The sequence below is a fragment of the Enhydra lutris genome, unplaced genomic scaffold (assembly GCF_002288905.1).
Source record: "Enhydra lutris kenyoni isolate GAN:26980312 unplaced genomic scaffold, ASM228890v2 scaffoldscaffold13, whole genome shotgun sequence".
NCBI lineage: Eukaryota > Metazoa > Chordata > Mammalia > Carnivora > Mustelidae > Enhydra > Enhydra lutris.
Genome location: NW_019154097.1, coordinates 18,079,284 through 18,097,111, shown reverse-complemented (window position 1 = coordinate 18,097,111; position 17,828 = coordinate 18,079,284). Strand labels below are relative to the sequence as shown.

Here is a 17,828-nt window from a genome sequence, read left to right as displayed (position 1 = left end):
CCTTCAGTAATGAAGTCCAGAAGTGAGATTGCTAGATCGTATGGTAGTTCTGATGGTCTGTAAGCCTCCATTCTGTTTTCCACAGTGGCTGCACCAGTCTGCGTTCCCAGCAAGGGGGCATAAGGATTCCTTTTTGCCCACCACCTCAGCAACGCTTGTTATCTCTCGTCTTTTTGACGACAGTTATTCTAACAGGTGTGAGGTGACATCTCATTGTGGTTTTGATTTGTATTTCCCTGATAATTAGTGATGTTATGAACCTTTTCATGTATCCATTGGCCATTTGTATGTCTTTGGAAAAATCTCTATTCAAGACCCTTGCCCATTTTTAAAATCCACAATTTTTTTTTTTTTTTTTTGCTATTGAGTTGTAGGAATTCCTTATCTAGTTCAGATATTCATCCCTTATCAGATAGGTGGTTTGTGATTTTTTTCTCCCAGTCTGTAGATGTCTTTTCATTTTGTTGATGATTTCTTTTGCTGGGCAGAGAATATAGAGAATATAGTCCCATTTAATTATTTTGGCTTTTATTGTTTGTCTTTTGGTGTCATATTAAAAAAATCGTTGCCAAGGCCAATGTCAAGGACATTGTTATGTTTTCTTCTAGTAGTTTTACGGTTTTGGTTTTATACTTAAGTCTTTAATTCATTTTGAGTTAATTTTTGTGAGTAGAAGAAAAAGGGGTACAGTTTCATTCTTTTTTGCATGTGGATATCCAGTTTTCTCAGCATCATTGGTGGGAAAGACTGTCTTTTCCCCCACTGAGGATTCTTAGCTCCCTTGTCAAATATTAGTCGATCATATATGTTGCTATTATTTCTCAATCCTCAGTTCTGTTTCAGTTGCTTGTGTTTTTTCTTTTTTTAATTATGTTTGAGTAGCATTAGTTTTTGATGTAGTGTTCAACAATTCATTGGTTGCTTATAACCCCCAGTGCTGTGTGTTTGTTTTTATGTCAGTACCATGTAGTTTTGATTATTATAGCTTGTGATAAAGTTTGAAATCAGGAATTGGGGTGCTTCTAGGTTTATTCTTTCTCAGGAACAATGGCTATTTGGGGTCTTTTGTAGTTCCATAAGAATTTTAGGATTTTTTTTTTTTCTGTCGCTATAAAAAGTGCCATTGGAACATTGATAGAAAATGCTTTGAATTGATAGATGGCTTTTGGTAGTATGGACATTTTAACAATATTCTTATTTATGAACACATATCTTCCATTTGTGTCTTCTATTTTTTCATCAGTCTACTAATTTTCAGCATACAGCTCTTTGTGCCTTTATCAAATAATTATTCTTAAACATTTATTGTTTTTGACTCATTCTAAATGGGATTGTTTTCTTTTTAATATAGTTGATTGTTAGTGTGAAGAAAGAAATGATTTTTGTGTATTGATTTCATATCCTGCAACTTTATTGAATTTATTCTAACTCTTTTTTTGGTGGCGTCTTTGAGATTTTCTATTTATAAAATCCTATCATCTGCAAAGAGAGACAACTTTTCTTCCTTTCTGATTTGGAAGGCTTTTATTTATTTATTTATTTTTTTGCCTAATTGCTTTGGTTAGAACTTCCAATACTAAATATAGGAGTGGTGAGAGTGGCCATCTTTGCCTCATTCCTGATCTTAGTGGGAAAGCTTTTAACCTTTCAGTGTTGAACATGATGTTAGTTGTGAGTTTGTCATATGTGGCCTTTATTATTTTGAGATATGTTCCTTCTAGTCCCAATTTGTTGAGAGTTTTTTTATTATGAACAGATATCACATTTTGTCAAATGCTTTTTCTGCATCTGTTGAGAAGATAACAATATTTTAACCTTTTATTAATGTGGTTGTATCATACTTATTTATTTGTGTATGTTGAGCCACACTTGCAGTGTTAAATCACACTTGTCATGGTGTATGATCCTTTTCATGGGCTATTTGAATTTGGTTTGCTAAAATTTTGAGAATTTTTGCACTTTTTTTTTTTTTTTAAAGATTTTATTTACTTATTTGACAGAGAGCACAAGCAGGAGGAGTGACAGGCAGAGGGAAAGGGAGAAGCAGGATCCCCACTGAGCAGGGAGCCCAACGTGGGGCTTGATCCTAGGACTCTGGGATCATGACCTGAGCCAAAGGCAGATGCTTAACCAGCTGAGCCATCCAGGTACCCTGTGCACCTGTGTTTATCAGGGATATTGGCTTATGTTTTCTTGTAGTGTCTTTATCTGGCTTTTGCATCAGGTTAATGTAGCCCTCATACAATGGATTTGGGAGTATTCCTTCCTCTTCAGTTGTTTTGGGAAGCATTTGGGAAGCATTTGGAAAGGATTGGCATTAATTCTTCTTTACATGTTTGGTAGAATTCACCAGCAGAACTATCTAGGCCTGGCCTTTTTTTGGTTGGGAGGTTTTTGATTAGTGTTTCTATCTCCTTATTTGTGTTTGATTTGTTCAGATCTTCTATTTCTTTATGATTCAGTCTTGGTAGGTTGTTTGTTTCTAGGAATTTATCTGTTTTTTTCTAGATTGTCCAGTTTGTTGGCATACAGTTCTTCGAACTCATAACTCTTGTTCTTTTAAAACCTGTAAGCTGGCTGAAACTGGAGATGGGGGGGGGCAGAAACTATGTAAGTGGTAGAATATCTGCCTTTGACTTTGAAATAAGCTTATTTGGAGAACCTCTCCTAGTCGCGGATCCCTGTCTCCTTTGTGTCTTCTTACATATATGATAGACGTACTACAGTTGTCAGTATCCTGGTCGTGAAAGAGTTAATGTTTTCCATTACCAGGCACTGACCTAGGCAGTAGGGGAAATCTGGTTCATTTTGTTTCAAAATACACCATACCTCCAATAAGTACAAACAGCTGCAATGCAGGATTGGGGCCAAAAGAAATCAGTGTGGTGCTCTGAACTCCAGCTGAGAGGAGTTCATGTAACATGGATCTGAGATCAGGCTCCAAAACGAAACCATCAGGCCCCAGCAGGAGAAGAGTCTTCCCTTGTCATCCTGGTCACCTCCACAGCCACCACTAAGACAGGGATGGCTCTTCGAGAGGTGACTGGTTCCTGTTGCGTCTGGATCCCCTTCTGGGCTGTGGACTGAGCACACCACCTTCAATTGGAACCCAGTGCCACAGTAGGGCAAAATGAAGAAATCTCGGAACACAGAGGATTTATAGATCTGTTGCCGGCTTCTTTTATCTCCATGACTTGGCTTAAAACGACAACCACATGAACCCTGGCCTGACAGCATCCTCCTTCCTTTTTTAAGCCCCAGGAAACCCTTTTCAGGTAGAAACTCTGCCACTGAGTGTGTTTGGGGGTTTTTCCTTCTTCCAGATTTTTCAGATAGCATCTGTTGAGCAAAACTTTTTTTTTTTCTTTTTCTGATTCCTTTTCTACCAGAATACCCTTTTTAATTTTATCATGCTTTCTCTTCTCTTGGGCGTAGCCATATAATATATTTTCACACTGGCGAGATGTTTTTCTATAGGACACTCTCCATTCTTTACATATTTGGATTTCCCCCTGTGATTTTTCTGGACAAGTAGGACAGCATTTTTCAGACTGATGATTAGATGGTCAGAAGCCTTTAAAGTGGTGTCTCACAGCTGTTTTTAGGTCTCCAGCTGGTTTTTAGGTCACGTCTCAGGCATAGGGGTTCTGTGGCTACTTGGTGGTTTTATTATCTCCGCAGTTTGTAAAAAGCCTTCACCGCCTTCCCATTTTCTGCTGCTTTCCTGATAAACAGCTTCAACAATAATTTAAAAAGATAACCACTGTCACATTTAAAATCCTTTCATAAGAGGAAAACAAGACTTAGAATACCATTCATGTAAGTTCGGGAGGGGCCCCTTTTTTGTTTGCTTGTTTTCCTAGTTACTAAATCATGGCGCACTGAGGAGAGTCCTCTAATTCCCTTTGCTCCACATTCCTAATTTCTTCAGCAGGGATGATAATGTTGTAAAATGTTACTCATGGAATTGTTATACTAATGAACGAGGCCAGCCTTCCCTTACTGACCTTTCAAGTTGGCAAAAGCATGTTCGAGAATTCTCAGGACAATGGTATTTACATATCCTCCGCCCAGCCGGGAACAATTCATGCTGTCCCCCAATCCTAGCGGTCTTCAGATTTCCCTCCATACTTATTGTTCTTAGGAAGTCTGAAGTCTGTTTTAAAGAGAGATCGCCAGGAGGGACCTCACTGAGAAACAGCGAGCAGGAAAGGAAATTAAATTAAGCGCCTCATTGTTCCCATTGTATTCAACAGGTATTATTTCTTTCCCTCCTCAAAACACTGGCCAGGATGTCTAGGTCTAGACTTAGGATGTACAGGATTTTTTTCTTTCTTCTTCTTTTTTTTTTTTTTTTAGGTAACTCATCTCCAGTTTAATTTGAGATTAGTAAAGGAAACGTGGTTTCTTATTTGGCTCTTGAACTTTGAAAAGAAATAAAACGTTCATATTTCTGAATAGCACGTTGAGAGCCAAACAGCATCTGGAAGAGATTATTCTCACTGGTAGGCAGAAGAAGTTTCATAATCCACCCTCTTCAAAGAACGTGGTACCTTGTCCCATTTCCCCCATAGCCTGGAAACTGAAGACGTCTTAAGACCACATTGATGGGTCATCTGCCTTTTGCTTTGTTTTGTGTTGCATGGAAATGTATCTCTTTGGTGCCATAATACTTCTTTAGCTTTGAAACTCAAGCAAAACTTAATGGTGTGATGCTGCCTGCATTGTGCACTGTGGTCCAGACTTTTCTCCTCTTTCAAAAGACCTATTTGACTTTTGGCAAAGCGCCTCTCATACCCAGCCGTTTGTCTGAGACCTCTTTTCCTGTCTTCTGTACAATCAGGCGCATGTGTGTCTGGGGTAGTCATGTAATTTGTAACAGTAACTCCTAACCAGATTAAATTTTGTAAAATTCAATTTATTCTCGGGCCTGTGTATTCCTATGTTAAACGGTGGCACATGAACACTCCTTTCCAATTAAACACATTTTCTCTTGGATGGTGGGGCTTCTGCTGCCCCTGCTTCTCCCCTCCTCATCCTCCACCTTTCCCTCCTCTTTCCGACTTACAGAGAAGTTGCAAGTAGAGTACGAAAGTACGAAGGGACCTTTTAACTCACAGAGTCAATTAGAAGTGACTTGTTGAGGGGCACCTGGGTGGCTCAGTGGGTTAGGGCCTCTGCCTTCGGTTCAGGTCATGATCTCCACATCGGGCTCTCTGCTCGGCAGGGAGCCTGCTTCCTTCTCTCTCTCTCTCTGCCTGCTTCTCTGCCTACTTGTGATCTCTGTCTGTCAAGTAAATAAATAAAAAAGTCTTAAAAAAAAAAAAAGAAAAAAGTGACTTATTGATGTGATGTTGACACCCTCAAATACTATAGAATATATTTCCCATATACAAGGACGTTCTTCACATAGTCACAAAGCCACCAGCCACATTAGGAGATGAGCATCTTTATTGTGTCTAATTTTCAGGCCCTCCTGCACTTTCCCCAACTTACCTCAATAATCCTTATAGCAAAGGATCCAGTCCAGAATCTTGCATTGTATTCGTTTATCATGTCTCTTGTCTTCTTTAACAGGGAACAGTGTCTCGGTGTTATTTCCCCCCTTTTGTGACCTGATCTTTTAAAAAATTATAGGATGCCTGGCTCAGTCAGAGGAGCCCATGACTCTTGATCTCAGGGTCATGAGTTTGAGCCCCACATTGGGTGTAGAGATTTACTTCAATAAGTAAAACTTAAAATTAAAGGTTATAGGAAAGTTATCTTGCAGAGCGTCCCTTAATTTGGGTTTGGCTCATGTTTCCCTTGGTTAAATTCAGATTTTGAAACTTGGGCAGGAATATCACAGAAGTGAGACTTTGTTCTTCTCATCACATCCTCTCAGTGGCACACAGAGTCCGTTTGTTCCAATTTCCCGTGATACTTACTTCAAAGATTTGATTAAGGTGGTTTCTTCCAGACTTCTCCACTGTAAAGCTTCTGATTTCCCTTTGTAATGTATATGGGATTTTGTGGGAGAGTGTTTGGGTCTATGGAAATATCCCATTTCTTGCCAAATTTTTATTTATTTATTTACATTACATTTACATTACATTACATTTTATTATTTATTTACATTAAAATGAACTCCTGGATTTCTATTTAAAAGGTTTTAAAGCTGTTACTGTCCTTTATTTTGAAGATTAAAAATTTTTATTTTAGGGCAAGGCGCTGCCCTTCAAGCTAACTTCCCTGTTCTTTTAACGTGTCCCCATGATTCTTTGAGTGCTGTCTTTCTGGCAAAACAAGATACTCTGAGTGATACCATGTACCATTTCAGGGCTTAGTAAATATGTGTGTATTATCTTTGTATGTTTTTCCAAATTGTGGGCAGTGTATAGATACACAATTTCAATATAATTTAATTTTCATTGTATAAAAATTGTATAAATTTTTATCATATAAAATTAAATTGTATGTAAACAGTTTTAGTAACTCAGTTTGGCAAGTCTTGTAGTGTCAGGTGTTTAGATTGTTTCTAAAATTTGCCAGTCATACACAACAATGCATCAAGCATCCTTGTAGCAAAATCTTTGCTTAGTATTAATTCTTTACCCAGTATGAATTCCTAGATGCCTTTGTTAACAGGCCCCTTTGCTGTTATAAACTGTTACGCTGGGCTGAGTCACTGGTCTTATCACAGCTGTAGACTTCTGTATTCTGGCCAACTGTTTGGATACTTTGCGCCCCCCCCCCCCCCGCCCCATTTGCTCTCTTTTCTTCCCCTCTTCCCTTCTCCTTACCTCCATTAACATGAATATGCATGTCCATATTCCTTCAGTTGTGGGCCATTTAGGAATTCTGACTTGAGAAATATGCGCTTGCTCTCAGGAGGAAGTACCTTCCATCTCCTCCAGTGGCTGCTTTTGGCAGAGTCTAGCTTGGCCCAAGGCTTGGTTAGGGAGGTTGTCATTCTCCGTGTCTTGAACCTGAGGGACTGCAAATACTCCAGCACAGCTCAGAGGCACCCTCCCTAAACATTCCTCGGTAAAATTTATCCATGCTATGTGTCAGGGTACTTATTCTTTCCCGTAGATACAAGTCCTAAGTCCCATTGGTCTTTGCACTACTCTGGGTCCCTATGCAAATGGCTGAGGGTCATGGCATGAGATACCAAGAAGACCAAGAGCTTAGACATTGTGGGGCTTGGCAGTAGTGAGTCTGTCTCTCTTTCTCTTTTTTTTTTTAAGATGTTATTTATTTATTAGAGCGAGAGCATGAAGGAGAGAGGTCAGCGGGAGAAGCAGACTCCCTGCCGAGCAGGCAGCCCGATGTGGGACTCCATCCTGGGACTCCAGGATTATGACCCGAGCCGAAGGCAGTTGCTCAACCAACTGAGCCACCCAGGCGTCCCGAGTCTATCTCTTATCCAAAGAGAAATTTGTCCTACCTTTCAAGAGGATTCTCTCAGTCCTTTTAGTTGACTTCTCTTCCTTCATCCCTGTCCCTTCTCTCCCCCTTTGTGATGGAGTACACTCACTTGTTCATTGTTTTCTAACCCTGAAAGCTGTAATTGTAGCCAATTCCTGATCTACTCTTACTAAAGCACAACCCCTCTCCCCCATTTTCTAAGCAATATAACACAGACTAGCTTGAGTTTGAGACGATAAACAGAGGATGGGTAACACATCTTTCCCTTTAGTAGTGACAGCTGTTCTGAGATTTTTCTGCCACTTGTGTTCTGACAATTCCTGGTTATTTTGAGACATTTCAGGAAAGTATCTCTCCCAGTCAAGAGCACTGTTCAAAAGTGAAAACAGTGTGCCTGTCAGAGCACTCTTTGAAATCAGAACATTGAGTTTCTTTAGATCATTTTGGGCCAGTTTCTAACATCTGTAGAATGCTGGACACTGAACAGATAAGATACATGTTAAAATGGGCGATGGTGGTACTTTCGTTTCTCCTTCTGCTGGCCGCGTGTATCCCTTCCTTGGAATGCGTCTGCTGAGTGCCATATGGAAAGAATGATAGACTTTTAGGCCAAGTGTAGAGTGAAAGGTCTGACTGAAAAGCTGGAGAAGCAGATGGAAAAACTGATCCTATATGTAGGAAAAGAAAAGATTTAAGAACACGAAACATTTTGTCTTCAGTAAATATATTGAAGCAAGGTCTTGGGCCTGATACTTTGAAGAAGAGAGGAAAAGTTTCTGCCGCCACAGGTAGAGATGGTATTTTAAAACAAAACATGAGGAAACGATTCGGTTTCTTAAGTGCTTTTCTGATTTCTTTGTTCTAAGTCTGCATGGGAAGCAAATGGACCCTGAGAATGATCACAGCTTTCTTCATCCCAGCTGGACCATTTGCTTCATTGGTTTTATGTGAAGCAGTGGTAAGGCTAGGAAATTGAGCTAAAAGAATGCGCCATGGATCTTTAGTCACCCATGTATTCCCCCTTTTTTGGCCCTTTGAGCCTGAAATTCTCCTTTTATTGACATTAGAAATAAAAGAGTATTGATTAACTCTCAAAAGGTGATGAATGTTTTCCTTTTCCTGGCAATTTACTGAAGGTCTTTTTAAAAAAACATTTATTTATTTATTTAGGAGAGAGTGAGCTGAAGAGAGCGGGTGCAGAGGGAGAGGGAAAGCGACTCGTGCAGAGCCTGATGCGGGGCTCGATCTTACAACCCTGAGATCATGACCTGAACTGCCACCAAGAGTCTGATGCTTAACTGACTGAGCCACTCAGGTGCCCTGATGGAGTTTTTCTCTTAGTTCACTACAGCTATCTGCATTTCAGTTACATAGCTTTTAATAGTTACAATAACTGCATTTTTTGGTCCTGTTAGGATCCCAGGTATTCTGTGTTTACATTGAAAGTCTGCCCGTGCTCAGGCTCCCCTCAGCACCTTATTTTTATTTATCACGTGCATTATACCATTGAGTGGATTTTTCAGGGAGAACTATATCCCAATTATATTTAATAAAAGTGACTTGTTCTTGCTATTGTAAGTTGATGACAGTTTGGGTGAACATATACTCTGCTGAGCAGAGAGCCCGATGCGGGTCTGGATCCCAGGACCCTGGGACCGTGACCTGAGCCGAAGGTCATGGCTTAACCCACTGAGCCACCCAGGCGCCCCGTACATATACTTTTTGAGTCATTCCGTATTTCTGACAAAACCATGAAATTTGGGGCACCTGGGTGGCTCAGTGGGTTAAGCCTCTGCCTTTGGCTCAGGTCATGATCTCAGGGTTCTGGGATTGAGCCCCACATCAGACTCTCCTCAGCAGGGAGCCTGCTTCCCCCTCTCTGTCTCTGCCTGCCTCTCTGCCAACTTGTGGTCTCTCTCTCTGTTAAATAAATAAAATCTTAAAAAAAAAAAAAAAAAAAAACCATGAAATTTGTTCCTGTCTTACCCGTTGTGGTCAGGATGATGGTGGCTATGTACAGCTGCTACCCACTGCCCCGCCTTGATCTTTCTTTTTAATGGGAATGCTTTTAACCCTTGTGGTTCACTAACTTAGTGCTTCCGTTGTTGTAGGTCATTTACCCCATAGTTTCCCTGGAAGGTGGTGAGCTCTCTGTTTTCCCCCTTTTAATTGTGGTAGCAGATACCTAAGATAAAATTTACTGTCTTACCCGTTTTCAGGTTTGAATAGTGTTAAGTATGTTCCCATTGCTGGGGAGAAGCTCTCCAGAACTCTTCATTTGGCCAAACTGAGACGCGGTACCCATGAAACAACAGATCCCCCTTTCCTCCTCCCCGCAGCCGCTGCCAGCTATCCTTCTGCTTTCTGTCTCTGTGAATCCGACTGCTTTAGGTACCGTGTATGAGTGGAATCACGAAGGGTTTATCTTTTCGTTACTGGCTTATTTCGCTTAGCATAATGCCCTCAAGGTTTATCCATGTTGGAATACGGGTCAGCATTTTCTTCTTTTGAAGGCTGAGTGATATTCCCTCGTGTTTACTACCACATCATTGCTGCATTCACTTGCTGATGGGCACTGGAGTTGTTGTTACTTTTTGGCTATTGTGAATAATGCTGGTTGGAACATGGGTATACAAATATCTCTGTTGAGACCCTGCTTTCAGTTCTTTTGGTGATATATCCAGAAGTGGAATTGCTGGGTCATAATGATGATTCCATTCTTAAGTTTTTGAGGAACTCCCATCCTGTTTTCGATAGGAGCTGAGCCATGTTACCAGTAGTACATAATACTACTGGTATTAGTACATAGTGTACACATTAGTACATAGTACACAAGCAGTAAAATAAAGGTTCTGATTTCTTCACATCCCTGCCAATACTTATTTTCTGCTTTTTTGCATAGCAACCATTCTAAAGGTGGGGTGCTATCTCATTGTGGTTTCAATATGCATTTCCCTAACACTTGGTGATTTTGACTGTCTTGTCACGGTGCTTTTTGGCCATCTGTATATGGAGAAATGTTTGTTCAAGTCTTTTGTTCATTTTTTAAGTGTTTGATTTTATTGTTGAGTTGTAGCAGTTCTTTATATATTCTGGATATTAACTCCTTTTTAGATTTAGGATTTGCAAATATTTTCTTCGATTCCATGGACTGTATTTTTACTTTTGATTGTGTCCTTTGCACAGAAATTCTTAATTTTGATTTAATGCGTCTTTTTTTTTTCTATCGTTGTTTGTGTTGCGGCAAGCTCTTTAAATTTTCTACATCTTTTAAGAAAAATTTGCTTGTATTTTTAAGGAACTAAAGTGCCAGATCTACCAGTTATTCTTCTATTGACTCTCTTCTTTCTGTGCTCCATAGCCGTACTGTCTAATCAGTCTAGTAAATTCTATTATTATAAGTATGCGTGGTTTTTCTCAAGCCCCTCTTCCATGGCATCCACTTGGTTTTCTGTTGTAATACTTCTGCCTGTTGTAGTTTTAAATTTTTAGTGTCAGCAGTGAAACTATTTCTTCTTTTGCTTTTATTTTTTGCTGCATGTTTGTAACTTTAATTGTCAAGTAGCTGTTATGAGACTTGCTTAAGAAAAGGAGCTCTTCTCTCCATACCATTTTACCCTCACCATAAACAGCATTTTCATTCTTTTAGTGGCTTTGTTCAGTATTTTCATTGTATCTCTAAGATCTCTAAGATCTTTACTTGTACTTTTTGGTATATCAGTTTTGAATATTTCTAGCTGTCCCACGGGGAAGGTATGTCATACACACATTCCCATCCTGTACCTCTTTGTCCTAATACAGGTCATGATTTTGATTAGGGCCCTTCATTCCTCAGTGTTAATGCCATTGTGACCTTGTTAGTGTTAATAGTGGAGCTATCTAGAATTCTAGGAATCTTTCTCCTCTTCTGAAAATCCTCCAAAATTTTAATCCTTCTTTTTATGTTTGTGTTCTGTGTACTCATTCAGTCCTAAACTCTGTCAGTTCTAGAAGTCTGCTCTCGATATATCCAGATGGACAGTTATTTTGCCAAAGCTGCTTTTTGAGTCCGATCACCTGTCAGCCAGGGATCGCGTTTCTCAGTGATGCCAGAAACTCTTTTGGTTTTTCTCCTGTTTTGAACTCCTGTTTCTGTATTACATGCCTTTTATTTTCTTATTTTCCTCCCTGTTTTGCTGAAGAACATCCTCCAATACAATTGTAGGTTGTAAATGGCTTGCCTCATTGTCTTCTGGCTTCCAGGTTGCTGTTGAGAAGTCCAAAGACTCTCTGATCCCTAATTCTTTGTTTATCTGCACCACCCACCCCCAATTTCTGATTGGCCACGGGATTTTTTTCTATCTCTACCATTTAAAAAATTTTTGTAATCATATACTTAATGTGGGCATATTAAAATCAGTTAAGTTGGGCAGGTAGGCACTCAATGGACTCTAAGAGTCAACAAATTTATGACTTTTCTGTTTTAGGAAATGTTTTGAGTTATGTGACCCTCCTCCTCCCATTTCCTTTTTTCTTTCATTCTGGAATTGCTTTTCTTGAGCTCTTGGATCTCCTTGACTATCCACTACCTTTTTCCTTCTTACCGTTCTATTTTCCTTTGCTTTTTTGGCTCTACATTTTGGGCAAGTTTCTTAACCTGATATTTCAGTCTTTCTACTGCATTTTGAATGAGCATTTGTTAAGTATCCTGTGTTTGTTTCAGTGGGTGCAATGGGTTCAGTGGGTTATCTTTCTGGTGTTACTGTTGTTACGTTTTCATCTGCTTAGAATCCAGAGAACATTAGTCCTTTGATGCTATAAGGCTGGCTCTCAATGCTATTTTGCTCTGGTAGGGGGAATAAATACCAAGAAAGATGGCCTATAGCTCTGACCTTCCTATCTCACATCTTGTTCCTCCAGGTTTGAGGTTCAGAGTATTTTTTTCTACTTGGTTTCTGCCAGACTTTTAAGAGTTCCCTGTGGAAGGATGCACAGATTTAAAGTCTGGCATTTTTTCCTACTTCATCTAAACGTCTTTATTTACATGTAATGCTTTTCTAAAGCTTTAAACATTAATGTATTCTTTCCTGGTTGTAGCATGGATGACTTTTTTCTAACCCCCTGTGGTACTTTTCATTCATCTGTTATGTTTTGGGAATGGCAGCTTTGAAATCTTTACCCATGTAAGCCCCTCCCCCACCAAGCTCTGATTTATCTTCTCCTTCTGGAAAACCGTCTTTTACTTTATTTTTTGTTTTCTGCTTTGTCGACTGCCTTCATTCAAGTTCATAATTCAGATTTTTTTCTTTTTTCTTTTTGGTTAACGCAGACTCATTCTGACCTCAAGATTTTAAAAGTTTTTTTTTCTTAACATAGTACCCCCATTCCTTAAGTAAATACTTGCTCTGATCCTAGAATCTTCCCTTCTCTTGAGCCATAATATTTTTCATTTGCCTCGTGGATTTGAATTTTTCTCTGTTGCTTATCCATAGGGAGGGAAGTCTATGCATATTCAGTATCCGGTATTGCCCTGTGTTCTTTCAAGAGACTGAAATGAGTCACTGTTGGACTCAAGTCCAGATAAAGGAAAATGGTTAGATTTATAGTACATTAATTTGCCAGTTAGAAATTCATCTTCCTATGAGGCCTAGAGAAGGAGCCAGCATCAGCTGCAGAAGTAAACAAAGGGGAGTTTGCCTCAGAACCAAAGACTTTTCTTTTAGGTATTTGGGGTGGCATTTAGTAAGGTCTTTGTCACTTGGCAAGCCCATGTCAGAAGCCAGCTGGTAGAGTTTTTCCCCACATGTTTTCTGGGGCAGTCATCATGGCTACATGTAAATCAGAAGTAAATACAGCCAGAGGTGACTTGCTCAGTTGAAGCCAGGAACCCCATCTAAGGAGTGAGTGTATTGGAAAGGTGCTCCAATGCCTCCTGGCTTCATTCCCTCCACCCCTCATCCCTCTGAACTAGGAGTATCATTATGAATCTATTAGGGTCTCATTTGCTTATTTTCTGTCCATTCAGTGTGGTTTCACATGAAGGCAATGTTGTACCTTAGTCCTCCTGTCAGCCTCTCATATTGATTCTTTCTAGAATGTTTTTCTGAAAATTCAAGCAATAGCAGAGCCTCTGGGGCTGATTCAGAATATTCCCTGTTCTTAGAGTCAGCTGGTGATTTCTCTGGTAATGTGGCACGGAGGAATGAGCCTATGTAGCTTTCTTACTTAGGAATTGTATTTTGTACATCTGTTTTGAATCGTAGGGAGGGATAATGAGTTAATTCATACCCAATGACTATAGAGGAATGGATGAATGGGCCAGTAAATAAGTAAGTGATGGCTGATCTTTTGCAAGTGAAGGGCATGAGAAGTGGTTTGCGGTTTCGGGAAGAATGGTAGAGATCAGAAGAGATGCCTAGAATGGAGAATTAAGTGAAGTAGAGAAGGGGGGGAAGAGCAACAATAATGACCCAAGGGCAGCTGGGGTCAGTGGGGCCAACCCCCTTCACTCCATGGCTCTCTGTAGCTGGGGCACAGTGTTCCAGCTCAAGTGAGGGGAGTGGAGAGCTGGATTGGTGGCCCGTTGGAAGAACTACAGGACAGGCAACCAGATATTTGGAAGAGTTCAAAGAGGGATTAATTTCTTCAGAAATTCGGTGCGATGCTATGGTTGACGTTGCGAGGCTCTGGGACAGCAGGGGACTAGCATGTCACAGGGAGATGGCTTACTTGGATAGGGACTGAATGTTAGTATTTAGGATGTCCTCTTATCTTGTCTAGCTCCCCCATGATCTGTGCAGTTTGGTAAATTAGCTGGGAAGTACATAGGTTTTATAAATGTAGTTTTAGGACTTCACTCCCACAAGAGAGCTGATTTATACCCTTTGCGGTAGTATCGCTTAGCCCTCGTATTTTTGGACTTAAGTAACCTTGTGCCATTTCATAAAGGACTCCTGTCATGTCAGAATAGGTTCCACAGAAGCCTCACAACTCGATAGGTCTGAAATGCATTAGAGAAGGCTGTTAACTTTCTGCCTTATTTTCTTGCTTGCTTCTTGAAGATAGGAAACTAAGAATCTGGGCTCTCTCTTACGTATCTCAAGGATGTGTGACATAAATCAAAATTAGGAAGGCCTCGTTACCGTTTTCTACAGATAAGAGCAGCAGCCCAGGGTTCTCTGTTTCAGAGTTTGGGGAAGTTGGTTACTCTGCAGGGCCTCTGGCTTACATCCTGCTTTCTTCGGGATCATCTGAAATTTGTTCTTCAAGCCTAAACACTTTCTGTCCTTATTTTGTGTTCACATGGGTGGGGGGGGGGCTAGTCTGTGGAAAGAGCATGGCCCTGGAGTGGGACCTGGACAGGTGTCCGCTCCCTCGTGTCCGGGTTGTGTGGCTTTGGCTACCTATGCTACACAAACTTTTACAGCCTCAGGGTCCTTGTCCATGAAATGAGGTGACACTCTGTGCCTCAAACTGTATGCAGAATGAGTTTCTCAGTGCTCAGCATCTCCTAGGCTTTCATTAAATCCCAGTGTCTTGCCTGCCCCCTTTGCTGGTTGGCAGTGATGCCACCAGGCATATTTGCCACATCCACTTCTATATCCTTTTCCCCACCACAGGCTAGCTGCTCTCTAGTCATCTTTCAGGCAATTCTCTGTACTCTGAATATTGAAAATCTTTGAAGGTCATATCGCTAAATGACTTAGCTTAGATATTGGACCCGAGCACACAGTGTGAGTCTTTAAGAATAGAATCTCACTTGACTGCTTATTTTGTTTCTTGGTTATATATACATCTGTCCACCCCACATATGATAGAGTAAGACAATATGAATTATAAACACATGAGAAGAAAGAGGAAAAATTTAAAAAAAAAGTAGGGATGGGCACAAAATGATGCTGGGAATAAGTTCAGTACAAAACAGTGCACCATGGGTGTCCTGTAATTTTCTCAGTGGAGGCTTGGCATTCAAGCCCAAAGGCATTCCCACTCCCCTGTACATACACCTTTCTCCCAGGCTGTTCACTTAGATTCACAGTATGATGAACAATGGTCTTTTTTTTTTTTTCTCTCTCCTCTAAAGCGAGGATTAAGGAGAACATTAGGGAACCTAAAGAATTTAGTGTTGAACGTTCTATACCAAAATAGTTTGACAGCTTTACTCCTTACCTGTTAATAACTGTAATCCCTATAACAGAGAAGACAAAGAAGGAAGGAGCCATATTTCTACACAAAACCTAAAGCGATTGAAACTCTAGGATGAAGGGTAATATGCAAAGATGGGATAAAAACTAGACCTTCAGGTTCATAGAACCTAGGTTATTTCTTGGGACACAGTTGTGCGATTCTGTGATTCGCCTGGCATCATCCAGCTGGTACAGAGTGTGCCAGAGAATTCGGTATTCAGAAGGCTTGGATTAGATGTCCAGCTCAAGAGTTAAATCTTTACTTCTGCTATAATGGAAAGTATCATCTTCCAGTAGTTGAGAAGTGTTGAGTATCATCTTGCATGCTGGTGAAATGAGAAAGGATATTTCCAGACAAGAGCTCCCTGAGGTCAGGGGCTGGCTCAGTTTGATTCATTATGCTCCTGGTTCACTGTAGATGTTCAATAAATATCTTTTGAATAAAAGAAAGGGTACTGTTAGGTGGCCCGAAAACAACCTAAGAATAAGAACTTAGAAGGGAAGACTTTTCTTAAATTCTTACAATGAAAACAGTTTCCCCACGGATCGAATTATAGTGGGGAAACGATCACTTCGGTCTTCAGATAGAACTGGGGCCATGCTTTACTGCAGAGAATTCAACATCTTTTTGAGTTTCCTTAATGAACATATTAGTAACAGAAGGTTTGTTACTGTTTTGTGCCTATCTAGCATCCTGTCTCCAAGGATGTCAAGAAGGCTGTAGAAATGCACTCTTCCCCACTCATGGGCAAGAGGAATGAAGCCCCCACCAGCAGTTGGAGTTCTTGATTCTTTCTTGTAACTGACTCCTATCACTTTGGAATGTCTTCCCTTTCTTTAATTTTAGCAGTAACTCAGTTTCCTGAGGAAATGTGAACATGGAACATACTTACTGTCTTACAATCCCTACGAGACTGGGATTGTGGCTCCAGTCCTGCTTCTGTCATTAATGAAATGTATGACAAGAGTTTCTTCTCCACACCTCAGTTTTCCATCTGCAAATGGGTATACTTGAACTGGGTGGTCTTTAAGACACTCTTTGCCCTTTGTATTTAAACTGGCGGTTATCGATCGTGGGTCCTTTGTTTTTGAATGATGGAATGGTGTCTCCCTTGGGCCCACCGTCCCCAGCTTTACAGCTTGAAACGGCCTCCTCAAAACATCTAGCCAGCAAGGACAGCTGGATTCAGATTTCTGAAAATGCATCAACCTAACATGATTTGGCTGAGTGTTATGGGAGTCCTGGCTCTGAGTTGTGCGATGCTGTCTTCTGGGTTCTTTCATTAAGCTAGGAGTTGGTGTGTGGCATGGGGACTTTTGCTTCCTCTGGCCAGTAGTACTTGACTCCCACGCCCTAGTCCTTTCAGGTTAACTGTGGATTTTCCTGCCCTTTTCCAGGTACACAGTTCCTCTTAGCATGACCGTGATCTGATCAACACCTAACTTGACCTGACTCCTGTGTGTGGCACAGCTGTGCTGGGGGCTGGTCACTGCCCACAACTACGGAGCTGCCATGGCTGCTGCCTCCACTTCCACCCCTCTAAATTCACAACCCCAGGTAAGTGATTCAACCTGGTGTAAGTTTTGCACTAATCTTGATTGCACCAGATATTTAAATTGAGTTTCAGAAGGTGCGTCTGACTCTAGGGACGGGATGAAACCTTGTAATGATCATTTGGTGGGCATTTGGATAACGGTGCTTTCGTGGGGGAGGTGCTGTTGAGTTCGAAGCAGCTCGAACAATGAGCAAGTGATGACAGAGGACCAGCCTCTGTGCGGAGGGGTTTTTGTTTTCAGTGCTTTGAATGTCTGTCTATTCCTAGAGGCATCCCAGTCAAGACAGTTGAAGGTAAATCCTGCTGCTTTCCCTCTCTTGCTTTTTTTAGGGTTTCAATGAAATAGCTCAGGCCAGATCTCATCTTAGAAGTTTTCTGAATGCAGTCTCATTGTCTGCTTCCTCTAATTACTGTTTTGCCTTGACCTGTTCTAGGAGCTTTGCAAAGAAGAGGCCCCTCCCGAAACTTGTGAACCGTAGTCATGCGTTACTTTTCCTGTCCAGTGAACAGCAGTCACGTGGCAAGAACATTGCCTGCAGATTATTTTACAGACTGATCTATTAGAGTAGTAATTGGACCCTTTCCGTTTTAACTGGCAGTGTGGTGTAGTGGGGAAACAGCCTTTGCGAGCGTTGGGCCGGAAGTCACATCCCGATGGTTGGATGGCCTTGGTCATGCTGACCTCGCTCAGCTTCGA

General features: G+C 40.8%; 1 protein-coding gene across 4 annotated transcripts in view; it reads left to right on the top strand.

Moving 5' to 3' along the window:
- The window catches only part of LOC111145805 (lysophosphatidic acid receptor 1), a 204,408-nt gene that overhangs the window by 107,016 nt on the left and 79,564 nt on the right, over positions 1-17,828 (top strand). For all 4 annotated transcript variants that reach the window (XM_022501040.1, XM_022501037.1, XM_022501039.1 and 1 more), the window contains exon 2: positions 16,974-17,133. In XM_022501040.1, coding sequence (XP_022356748.1) covers positions 17,089-17,133 — 45 coding nt within the window. In that variant the 5' untranslated portion in view covers positions 16,974-17,088. The remainder of the gene's footprint in view (positions 1-16,973; positions 17,134-17,828) is intronic.